This window comes from Marmota marmota, unplaced genomic scaffold (assembly GCF_001458135.2).
Source record: "Marmota marmota marmota unplaced genomic scaffold, marMar, whole genome shotgun sequence".
In the NCBI taxonomy this organism is placed as follows: domain Eukaryota; kingdom Metazoa; phylum Chordata; class Mammalia; order Rodentia; family Sciuridae; genus Marmota; species Marmota marmota.
This window is the reverse complement of record NW_026000249.1, coordinates 21,246,028-21,259,624: the sequence shown is the minus strand read 5'-3', so window position 1 is coordinate 21,259,624 and position 13,597 is coordinate 21,246,028. Positions and strand designations below refer to the sequence as shown.

The window sequence follows — 13,597 nt, the reverse complement described above, 5'->3', positions numbered from 1 at the left end:
ATAATTTCAGTGTCTCATACTTTGAATATAACACTTCATAATCAATAACATCACTTTCAGCCACCATTATTTATTAGATTGAATATATGTGGTTTAAGTTGTATCTGAAGATCTATGTTAAGGATTTTTTTTTGGTTAATATTCAGAAAGCAGAAGTAGTTTTAGTTTATCTTCTTTTATCAGTACCTGATTTTGATTTTTGCTTTTGTTTTTCCATTGTGTCCTAAGTAACCATGATGTATTTTGGGCCACCGTTTTCTACTTATACCAAGATGATGATGATAGATTTCTGTTAGCTGTACCATAAGCATATTGAAAAGAATAGTTGCATGTTTTAAAGATAAGATGATTTAGTGTTTCTCATGGATAAATTAAAGCCATTGCTTTTTATTTTTATTACTGTTGTTATGAAACTGAATCATCTTCATCAATGCAAATTATGTTCATTACTATATTTTATAGTCCTTTAATGAGAAGCATTGTTATTAGATGATAAAAGCAACTACTTGGATCAGTGAATGAAATACTAAAAATGAATTAATTAAAGAGTACTTAATTTAGTGAATCCAGAACATGTATTGAATGATGTTCAAGAATTTAACATGAGAGGACCTGTGCAAATGATTTCTTCTTATTAAAATATATCAATTTGATATAGTGACATGTAAGTGGAAAATTACAAGTATCTTGAATGCAGTGATGAATGTAATATATTGAACTGAAAAATAACAAGCAAACGCTTTAATGATTTAGTCCATTGTTATACTTTTAACAACTAAACTCTAGCATTTAGAACTAGATGACTTTATAACATAAATTTCTTCATTTTCAAACATCAAATGATAACTCACTTTATTTCTAGCAGTAATTTCTTTAGACTTTTGCATCTTTGTAGGTGGTTATTTTTGCAATCATAAGTTTCAATTGTGCCAACATATATGTCCTTGTATTTTCATGTTTAGAACTATCTGGCTGTGTCTAGGTTAGGAGTACAAGTTTCTTATCTCCAGCTCATCTGTTCCCTTCTCTTTCAAATAGGGATTTTATTAATTATTTATTTATTTTAATTGTTTCGTTCCTCATGCAAACTCTGGGAAATGATCCAGGTTTGTTCTTATCGTAGTTGCTAAAAGAAATTCCCCCTCTTAAAACAATAAAACTCTTATAAGGCTGACCTACCAAAGCTTTGTGAAGGCACATTTATACATGTTATCTTTGAAATCCTGCTTCTTTCCAATTACACATGCTATGCATTATAATCAAGTATTTCACTTCCTGACTTTCTCTGGGAAGAAAGCTGACCTCAGATTTTGACAGTGGAGACTCTTGTTTAGATTTCCCAGAGGTGTTTCAAGGTTATGCCTGGCAGCTGGCTAATCGGACTTTCCTGAGGGTGACTGCCCAAGATAAGAATAGTTTTGTGGAAGGCACCGGTTTCATAACAAACTCATTTGCATTGACATTTTTGGGATGAGGGCATAGGGAATGCAAACTTTGAGAAAGTTTTATTGTCTCCTTTTGGATCTTTGTGGATTCTTTATTAACACCATAGAATATATTTATCTAATTATAAAATTAATGTGTGTTGATCAGAGAATTTATAAAATATAGATTAGATGAAGTAGCAAAAGAAAAGCATTTGCATTGCTACTACCATATCCACATTGCTAATATATTGAAATATGTTCCCTGGTCTGTTTTTCTAAAATTGTTATGACATTCTACATAAATTACAGATTTTGCTGTTTTGATGTTATTTCATAAAGTATTGATTTTAATATATTGTTAAATATTCTTTAAAAGTAAGATTTGAATGGCTTTGTACTATTACTACACAGTTATATATTCAGTCATTCTCTATTAAGATGTTTGGGTTGGCCTGCTTTAATTTCTGCATTATAAATACTGTTTAAAGTTTCCATGACATTAATAAAATCTTCATTCAAATATCTGCCATTTCCTATGGGTCTATTCCTAAACGAAAATTACTGGAACATTCAAAATGATCATTTTAAGGGTTTTCTTTTTTAACTCCTTGATACTCAGGTTTGAACCCATGGCCTTGTAAATGCCAGGCAAGCACTCTACCACTAAGCTACAACCCCAACTCTGATTTTAAGGTTTTGATAAGCACTGCCAAAATGTTTTTCATAAAGACAAAAACAGCTGGTACTCTTTAAGTTAAATAGGAGTCTTGCCAAATCACTGAAACTCTTGCACACTGATTGTTATACTTTTATAATTGTTTGTTAATTTGGAAAGCAAATAAATATGGTTTAAAACTCACACGTTTATTTAATTTGCCTTTTTTGATTACTGCTGAAGTTTCATTTTTATGTATATTTATTCTTGTTATGCCTCACTTAAAGAGAAATAACTACTAATATAGAAAATGGAAATACTGTTTGATAACTGAACCACATTGATCAGAGTTTCACCATAATTAATTTGAAGTTCTGGGTCTTCAAATACACTAAAAGCATTATCTGGGAGAGTGAGGGTAAAGATATGAGGCAGTATAGTACAATGACTGGTTTGTAATCTGATACTGACTAGCTTTTGAACTTGCCACAAAACCATCTTGGGCTTCTATTTCTTCATTTGAAAAATGATGGCATTTCACTAAATGATTTGTTTCATTGTACATTCCAATACAAAATACTGAACATCATTGCTTGAATTTTATTAAACAATGAGACCATAACCCACTATCTGAAACAAAAGCACAAAGCTGAATTTATTGCTTACTTATATAAGAGGAAATTATAGTTCCTTAGCCAAAGTTTTTTTTTTTTTTTAAGAGTATTCCTAGATTTTGAGGGAAACCTAAAGGAAAAGAGATCTGGGAACATTCAGAGATGGGAGTAGGTTGATGTCATCTTTGTAAGTATGATTATTCAGATGAAACTATTATTAATGGATTTACTTTCTGGACTTCATGTTCATTGGGGTAAAACTACTCATAACTGGCAGACTTTCAGAAGGAAGGTATAGGGATACATGGTAACAATCACAGAAGCAGCTAATTGATTTAAATTCCTGTTGATGGCTACTTGTTACCATGGCTACAGAACAATCAGTTTTCCCTTCTTCCTTCTCCTTCTTCATCTTATTCTCAGTTTATTGAATTTTTTTTTTATTCTCAGGGCTTAGCACCGGATTTTTTATACAGGCATTTCCAAAGAATGTGGAATAAATGACTTGAAAATTGAATGAAGTCATTTTGAATCTTAGAATTTTTGTGATGCTTCCTTGTATTCCATTCTTTCTATACACAGTATTATTTCTGTTCTCTAATAACTCCTGTCTGCATTATGGTCTTTGCCTTCTATTTACCTCCATTTTCTCTCCATCAATCCATTCTGCATATAACAGTTGTATTTTAATAAAATTTTGATAGTGTCATACTCCTGTGCAAAAGTAATTAGTGGTTCTCTAATCTATTGGACTACAGCCAAGTTTTCTATTTTGCTGCTGATCCCTCAATGTTCCACATGCAAGTGACTTGTTTTATCATATTTTTCACTACTTCCCCCTCTGGCTAAGAAAGTCAAAAGCACTATTCCCAATACATGTTTAATCATTTCCTACCTCTGCACCTTTACTCATGTTATTCTACTACCTCAAATACTCTTCCCTCTTTCTTCATTTCCATACTTATAGAATTCTATACATACTTACTTAACTTTCCTATTTATAAATCATTGATCCCTCAATGATATATAACTTTTTTTAATATAAACGTGTTTAAGCACTGGTTGTACCAAATAGAGGAACACATTTTAATTCTATTCAGCAATGAAATTATTTTGTACTTTTCTTATTATTTATTATTCTTAATTTTGAGTGGAATCCATGAAATCTCTTTTAATCTCCTAGATAATCTATTAAAATTCTTTGAATATAAAAGATCTTCAGCAATACATATTCAAGGAATTAAAAATATGTTAGAAGTTCTAAATCATTTTCTTTTAAAAAGAACTATTGACCTCTGGCTTCTGGCCCCATAGAATCTAACATGATATTAGAGGTAGGACAGTAATAATTTAAGGTAAAACATTATTAGTTTTGTTGATTAAGTGTACATTTATTGTAATGACTGATATTTATTTACTTTTGTGTTTTTTTTTTCAGTTTTTTTTGTTATTTCTAATAAGTTATTCATGACAGCAGCATGCATTTTGACACATAGTACATAAAGGGAGTATAACTTCTCATTTCTCTGGTTGTACATGATGTAGAGGTAAACCAGTTGTGTAATCATATATGCACATAGGGTAATAATGTCCAATTTATTCTACACTCTTTCCTACCCCCTACCCTCCCTTCACTCCCATCTGTCTAATCCAAATTACCTCTATTTTTCCTTAGCTCCCCTCCCATTAGCATTTGCATATCAGAGAAAATATTCAGCCTTTGGGATTGGCTTATTTCTCTTAGCATGTTATTCTACAGCTCCATCCATTTATAGGGAAATGGCATCATCTCATTCTTCTACAAGGCTGAGTAATATTCTACTGTGTATATATATATATATACCACATTTTCTTTATCCGTTTATCTGTTGAAGGGCACCTAGGTTTGTTCTATAGTTTACCTATTGTGCATAGAGCTGCTATAAACATTGATGTGACTGTGTCACTGTAGTATGCTAATTTTAAGTCCTTTGGGTATAAACTGAGAAGAGGGATAACTGGGTCAAATATTGGGTCTATTCCAAGTTTTCTGAGGACTCTCAATACTGGTTTCCATAATGGTTTCACCAATTTGCAGTCTCACCAGCAATATGTGAGTGTACCTTATTTCCCACATTCTTGCCAACATTTAGTGTTTCTTGTATTCTTGATAATTGCCATTCTAACTGGAGTGAGATGGAATCTCAATGTAGTTTTGATTTACATTTCTCTAATTGCTAGAGATGTTGAACATTTTTTTTATATTTTTGATGATCAATTGAACTTCTTCTTTGAAATATCTGTTCAGTTCCTTACCATAGTTATTGACTGAGTTATTTGTTCTTTTTTTTTTTCTGGTGTTAAGTTTTTTGAGTTCTTTATATATCCTGGAGATTAATGCTCTATCTGAGGTATGTGTGGTAAAGATTTTCTCCCCTTCTGTAGGCTTTCTCTTTATGTTATTGGCTGTTTACTTTGCTGTGAAGAAGTTTTTTTAGTTTAATACCATCCTGTTTATTGATTCTGGATTTTAATTCTTGCACTACAGAAGACTCATTAAAGAAATCAGTTCCTAAGCTGACATAGTGGAGATTTGGGCCTACATTTTCTTCTATTAGGCACAGGATCTCTGTTCTAGTGCATAAGTCCCTGATTCACTTTGAGTTGAGTATTGTATGTGGTGAGGCATAGGGGTTTAATATCATTGTGCTACATATAGATTTCCAGTTTTTCCAGTACCATTTGTTGAAGAGGCTATCTTTTCTTCAGTGTATGTTTTTTAAGCCTTTGTCTAGTATGAGATAACTGTATTTATGTGAGTTTGTCTCTGTATCTTCTATTCTGTACTATTGGTCTATGTGTCTATTTTGGTGCCAATACCATGTGGTTTTTGTTACTATGGCTCTATAATATAATTTAAGGTCTGATATTGTGATGCCTCCTTGCTTCACTTTTCTTGCTAAGAATTTCTTTGGATATTCTGGTTCTCTTATTTTTCCCAATAAATTTCATGATTGCTTTTTCTATTTCAATGAAGAATTGAATAGGATTGCATTAAATCTGTATAATGCTTTTGGTAATATGGCCATTTTGACAGGGTTAATTCTGCCTACCCAACCAAGAACATGGGAGATCTTTCCATCTTCTAAGGTTTTCTTCAAATTTCTTTCTTTAGTGTTCTGTAGTTTTCATTGTAGAGGTCTTTCACGTCTTTTGTTACATTGATTCTCAAATATTTTATTATTTTGTGGCTATTGTGAATGGTGTAGTTTTCCTAATTTGTCTTTCAGTGTAATCATCACTGAAGTATAGAAATGCATTTTATTTTTATTTTTTTTACTTTATTCCAATTTATTATATATGACAGTAGAATGCGTTACAACTCATATTACACACATAGAGCACAATTTTTCATATCTCTGGTTGTATACAAAATATATATTCATACCATATATGTCTTCGTACATGTACTTAGGGTAATGATGTCCATCTCATTCCATCATCTTTTCTACCCCCATCCCTCCTATCCCTTTTCCCTATCTAGAGTTCATCTATTCCTCCCATGCTCCCCCTCCCAGCCCCACTATGAATCAGCATCCTTATATCAGAGAAAACATTCAGCATTTGTTTTTTGGGATTGGCTAACTTCATTTAGCATTATATTCTCCAACTCCATCCATTTACATGCAAATGACATGATTTTATTCTCTTTTATTGCTGAGTACTATTCTACTGGGTACCACAGTTTCTTTGTCCATTCATCTACTGAAGGGCATCTATGAGTGTTAATTTTATATCTTGCTACTTTGCTGAATTCATTTATTAGTTATAGAAGTTTTCTGGTGGAATATTTTGGATCTTCTAAATATGGAATCACATTTGGGGCCTCTGATAAATGCAGATTGCTTTAATTTCCTTATCCCTCCACTGTGCTGGTAGAGGAACTGCCTGGCTGTGGCAGAGGCTATGCTGCTGGTTTTTTTTTTCCCCTTATTTTGTTATATCCAATCTCCTGAGTCCCAGATCTACTCTGAATTTCCAGATGTTAATTCCAGTAAAGTCCCCACCCGCCACTTTTTTGTTCACCCACCTTGCAGAGAATCTGCCTGTCTGCTTTTTTGGTTTCTCACCCTGGAGCAGCTAGGAAAGTGACCTCCTCTATCCTATCATCTTGAAAACCCTAACTGATATTTATTAATATTTACTTTCACTCTATTACAATTTTTGTTATTTCCTTGGGGCAGTAGTGATAATGCCTAAATAATTTTTTAATATTTTTTCTTTTTTTTGTTATGGCATATATTTGAGGCCAAATATACACACATACACATCTGTAAAACATAGCAGTGAATAGGCAAGGGATCATTTTTTTATAATTCAATGCATTTCTCAATTAAGACACTCAACAGAGCTCTAAGATATCATGACATGGTAAATTGACTCGTTACTTATAAGAAGGAAATAAAGCAATTTTTTTGGTAGTTGTAGATGGACAGCATGCCTTTATTATATGTTTATTTTAGGGGGTGTGCTATTGATCGAACCCAGAACCTCACAAGTGCTAGGCAGGCACTGTGCCACGAAGTTACAGCCCCAGCCCCCAAATAAAGCATTTTTGAATTTCAAGTTATAATCATTTGTTCATCATACTAGGAAAAATACTTGAAAAATAATTATAAAATGACTGGGAGATTTTATATTTCAGAGTTACAAAGTTGATAGGATCTTAGTTATTTTTTAAATTGAAATATAGAGGTTTTATGTATTAATGGGGCACTATGTAATGTTTCAATGCATATATATATATATNTATATGTATATGTATGTGTATGTGTATATATATATATATATATATATATATATATATATATATATAATTAGAATGTCAAAATCAGAGTAAGCATATCTATATTCTCAAACATTATCACTGATTTGTGATGAAAGCATTCCAAATCCTTTCTTTCAACCTTTTTGAAATAATCAGTATATTATCATCATCTCTAGTCACCCTGCTGTTCAGTAGCATATCAGAACTTCTTCCTTCTATTTAACTAACTTCATATTTATTTACTCACATTTCTGCATCCCTCCTTCCTCCCAATTAGTAGATTTTGAAGAAAGGTAGCATTCATGCTCAAAATATTCTTTTAATTATTTATAAATAGTACTTGAAAAATATTATCTTTAATATCTGTTGGTCAGTGATTAAATTTGCAAATACGACACAGAGTAAATGTATAACTTTGTACCCCTTGGTCTTTGTACATAGAAGTGCCCAATGAATATATTTTTGAAAAAAGTATTTAAAATCCCAATGGTAGATGATATAACAGATTAGATGCATTTTTTTTAACTTGCTACCCAAAATCTGTTCCTCAGGCCACCAGTTTTAATATAACATGGTAGCTTATTGGAAATGCAAGGCTTCAGATTCCACCCTTGACCTACAGAACCACATTCTGTAGTTTAAAATGGTCCCCAGGTGTTTCATATGCACATTAAATATTAAGAAGCACTATATACTTTGGATAGAAGCAGACCAAGGAAAATTAATTTTTTCTCCTCTCTAATTCTTTTTAAAAATACCTTAAAAATAGTAACTCTGATTAATTTATGGTCCTACTTACAAAGGATTAAGTGACTTGTTCAACCTCCTTTTGTGCTAGCAGACTTAAAATTTTACTCTTGACTTTTTCACTCATAATCAGAATACCTGCCTATAATATACATATTTTAAAGATATCTTTCAAGGTTATAGTTAAACTCAGATAAATATGTGGAAAGAAAAATACATTGTTACATTGCCTCAGAGTTACCTTGGCCTCTTGACAGGACTACTGGTATCCTTTTTTGTCTTAAAATTGATTAAGTAATTATTTAAGTTGATAAGTAAAAATTATATGTATGTATCATGTATATAATCAGATGTTTTGAAATATGTGCACATTATGATATGGCTAAATCAAACTAACATACTCGTTACATCATATTTATCATGTTTTCTTGTGGTGATTGCTTAAAATTTACTTGCTTAGCAATCTTTAATGATATAATACATTGTTATTAATTAGGTCATAGAGTAGATCCATTGAACTGATTGCAACTAACTCAAATTTTAAATCTATTGGCCACTATTTTCCCAATCTCCCTTCCCAGTTTCTGGAAACCACTGTCACTTCTTTCTGCTTCTTCAGGTTCAATGTTTTAAGATTCCACATATTAATAAGATCATATATTATTTGTGTCTCTGTTCCTGGCTTATTTCACTTAGTATAATGTCTTTCAGGTTCATCCATGTTGTTACAAATGGCAGAATTTACTTCTTTTTAAGGACTGAATAGTAAAATGCAATTATTTACATTTTACTCTTTCTAGAATTAATGATTCACTTCACACAAAGGATATTTTTTATATCTTGTTTCCCTGGGGTGAGCACAGTGGGTAAATTTCAATGCCAAGTGGCACAAAAATCTTTCAAAGGAGTTTCCATTTTATATATGGTATTACAAATTATTATTGATAATGCACACTTAACTCACTGAATATTGTATATGATATTCACTGGATATCACTCCCTGGATATAGTAAATGACATGAAGTCAGTGTCATTCTATGTGGAGGACTTTTAAATATATTTTGAAAGTCCAAGAAGGAAAGTAACATCCTACTTTAACAGATGCACCATAAGGGAAACGAATATCATTAATATACTTAGTGAATATTACTAATCATTATCCATATGATATATGGTGTTTTATTTTATTTTATTTTTTGAGGAAATACATGGCTCATTTTTACACAGAATCAGAAATAGCTCTTTACATACTTTAATACCAGCAAAAATGTAATAAAGAGGTGTCAGTTTTGTTTACTAGGAGCCAAGTCATTAAACCTTTTTGTTTAATTGTTTAATCACAAATGCACCATCTTAATTGACATGCTAATATAACTTTCTGTGGAAAGGAAAGTGTAATTTTTTATTTTTGTTTCTAATGAAAGGTAGTCTCTTAGATGGGTGAGTTTTGGCAATTTGAGTTAGGAAAGAGAATTATGGAATGAAGTTTTTATGTGAAGAAGCAAAAGAAATTAACTTTAGTGCTCATCTCATTGGTCTGCCAAATTGCAGGGATATTTTAGGCCTGATTATCATGTTCTAATTAGTCTCTAGAGGACATTCATGGACAATCGAGTGCTCATTAATCTGTCTTCTTCCTGTAACATTGATTTGTTCATTACCCTTTCAGAGTCTCAAATATAGAAACCAAAAATTGATGTGTGGTGTTAATGTGCTTACAGATGTTGCTACCACTTATCCGGATAAGAAGTCCATCTTAATGTACATCACATCACTCTTCCAAGTTTTGCCTCAACAAGTGAGCATTGAAGCCATCCAGGAAGTGGAAATGTTGCCAAGGTCTTCAAAAGTGACTAGAGAAGAGCATTTTGAATTACATCATCAAATGCACTATTCTCAACAGGTAAAGGATTTAAATGACAACTAATATCAAAGATGTTTTCTACTTTATATACATTTATATACATTCTTAAGTATCACACATAAAAATACCTATTTAATGCATGCATATATATACACACACATATATCACCATATGTATACATAGCATAATGTGCATATACATAGAAAGTCAGTGACAAAAAGAGATAATGCAAGCCTTTAAATTTCTGATATGTACTATATTATTTTTAAAGCATATATTAAAATACTCTACTATTGATATGCACTGCATTATAGGAATATAGAATACAGAATATATTGCATTTAAGTTGTATGCATATTTAAGTTGAAAAAAAAAAACAAAAGGCAGGCTTATGTGCATATTAAACTTCAAACTCTCCATCCAATAGAGTAAAGAGTAAATTACCAGAGCAAGAACAAAGGCAAATTCTCTGTTTAATATTGTACTTTAAAATTTTTTGGAGGCAATTTATTGATGCATTAGCAATTTTTAATTATTAAAGGTTAATATTATTGAAAAGTGATTAAAAACATTTCTAATTTAAATTAAATGGAGAATACATGTGATAAAATTATTTATTAAATCATTTTATAGACTGCAGTGGGGTTCTTCCATTAATTGGTTTGTTCTTGATCTCAACAGTGGGAAATTTTGGGTGTTTTCTTGTATTTTTCATAGACAAAAACAGTGATGAAAAATCCTTTAGCAAAATGTCTGCTGAAGGTGTGGAAAGTTCTTAAGCCTAATTTTTGCACTCTACTGAGCTAGTTCTATATTTAGTTTATGAAAGCTTCAGTCCTTTCCAGGGTATTGATCTGATGAATTTTGCCTTGTTTACTTTGGGTTCAGAGAAAATTGCCTTTGGATGCCTATTTTTGTAAGACTGAAGACCATCATACCATATATGTACTGGAGTTGTGTCTCTCAGAAATGTTCATGGTTCAAACCCACCTTCATTATCTTCCCCGATTATCTGTTCTGCACCACAAGAATTGTAAGCATCACAATTCTTGGGGTGTATCAGTTTCTGATATCACTTATCTGTGTTTAGCATTAAATATTTCATCCATCATTTCCATTTAATGCTCTATTTTCTGGCATGTTGGAAAGTAGTCCTTCTAGGGTTACTTACCATGTATCCTCCTGTCTGTCCACCCTCCCCAAAACCCTTCTCTGCAGATTACGGTCAGTCTAGCACAGGGCTATGAGCGAACATCTTCCTCGCCTAAGCCTCGGTTCAAGAGCTATGCCTACACACAGGCTGCTTATGTCACCACCTCTGACCCCTCGCGGAGTCCATTTCCTTCACAGGTCTGTCAACATTTACTGTCTTCTACAAAACAGAGAACTCTTCCAAGATAATCTGACTTTGCTTTTGTTTGTTTGAAATTGTCAGCGCTTTTTTTTTCCCTCTCTTCAAGCTGTTTTTTTTTTTCCCCAGTCTTATCAGATTCTCAGATGATGCTTTGTTAGGTTTAGTATATGTTGATTCTTCATTAATGAAGATGCTTGAAATAGTGACTTGTACTTTTATGATATAATTACTTCTAAGGTTCTCTTTCACAAAGGCTACCAATGATTATAAAGAACATGATGATCATTAAAAGTTTTATATCTGTAACTATAAAAAATGTGGATAAATACATGAACATTTCTAATTATAATATTTGGGGGCTTTTCTAGAAATCTGATCTATAAATGAAACTAGAAGTTTTTATATATATTTATTCTCTTAAAGTAAGTTTATGAAAAATATAACTGCAACCTTCTTCATATCATCTCTTTTAATTTTGCTTATTTAACATACACACACACACATATAAACCTTGCATATAATAGTATTTGAAGTATTTATTAAAAAAAAAAAAGTCACACCAGAACCAGGTCAGATTCTATGCACTGTTTGATAGTTTCTACATGAGGGATTTTCTCAGTGGAGTTTTCCACTCTTGCAATATTGTAGAAAAATCTAAAAATATAAGAAATCATAGCCTTGTATGTGTTAGAGCATGGAAATGATACATACTAGAGTTGCTAGATTTGCAAGAATTTCTTTCTTTTTTTTTTTTTAAAAAAGCTTCATTTGGCTCATTAGAGTAGTTTGAAAAGTTCTTGAGGAAGTGTTTTTTATAAGAACTGAACTATGAAAAGGAGTTTAGAAATTATTCACCTGATCCTATTGGTAAATTTGAAAGTATACATTTTTTGGAGACTCATTGATTTTTTTAAGGTAGTGTTGTACATATCATTAGCAATTCATTTGTCAGTTAATTGATGTATGAGGCTGAAAATTCTAAACTGTGGAAGATTCCCCCAAGGAAACATTTATTTTAGTGTAGAGTTACGCCTGTATCCTTGGCTAGTTTCTTGCAAAGCCAAATAAAGGAGACTGAGTGAGAAAGATTTTTGTGACTCAGCCTCATCTTCAATTCATTTTCTAAGTTTTCAAAAAGATGAGTTGTATAATCTTAAACAAGAAACAACCAGTTTCCTTATTAGCAGTTAAAAATAATAATTCTGTCACACATTATTGAGTGTTTTCATATAAGACACATGTGAACTAATTTAATCCTTCTAACATCCCTTATGGGTGGGAAATACTATTTTAATCTCCATTTAAAGTTTAAATCTATCTATTCTTCCCTTACTCACTAGGCTCTTTTTAATCACTCTTATCCCATGAAAACCACCAACACTTACAGAGTAGGGAGTACATCCTAAAATAAAGGGGCATAAACCAAGAGAAAGATATAAGATTTCCCCCCCTCATTATCCTGCCGCAGTCTGTCTGGGCACAATCAGGAGCCACTTGTCAAAAGAAACTAACTTTATTTTTAGAACCACACACGCCAAACAAAACAGCCTCTCAGGAAAAACCCTCAGAGCCTCAACTGCCACCACCGGCTTTCCACAAGCCTCTCTCTCCCTCTCTCTCCCTCTCCCACAATCCTCCTGCTCTTGAGGCCGATTGGCTGGGTCACATGGGCGGAGCCAAAAAAGTCCCCCAATGAGCAGCTCCCTGGTCTGAAAGGGCAGGGAAACAGCCCAATGAGCATCACCGCAGAGGAGCCAATCAGCTAGATGTTGCTGGGGCCGCTGTGAGCCAATCATCAGCCGGCAGCTGGAAGTTTGCTGGCAGCTGGAAGTTTGCTGGGGCCCCTTCGGCTGTGGCTCTCAACATCTCCCCCTCTCTGTTTAGATATAAGATTTTTCCCCCTCATTATCCCTTTATTGAATTGCCTTTTCTAGAAGGGTTTCTCCAATGTCTATTCTGGCAGTATATTTGTACCTCATTACCACCTCATTAAGGCATTGCTCAGGTATGACTCCTTAATGAGATAATTGTAAATGGACTTAAATTTTGCCAAACTGTATGCTCAGTCTATTTTCATGTAAATATTACTAAATATATAATATTTCATAAAACATTCAGTTGAATTTGCT

At 32.5% G+C, this 13,597-nt stretch overlaps 1 protein-coding gene across 1 annotated transcript in view; it reads left to right on the top strand.

The window, feature by feature from the left end:
- Nucleotides 1–13,597, top strand: part of Dmd (dystrophin) — a 1,737,386-nt gene that overhangs the window by 100,146 nt on the left and 1,623,643 nt on the right. Inside the window, exons 4-5 of the mRNA XM_048796385.1 lie at nt 9,972–10,153; nt 11,333–11,464. Of these exons, the coding sequence (XP_048652342.1) occupies nt 9,972–10,153; nt 11,333–11,464 (314 nt within the window). The remainder of the gene's footprint in view (nt 1–9,971; nt 10,154–11,332; nt 11,465–13,597) is intronic.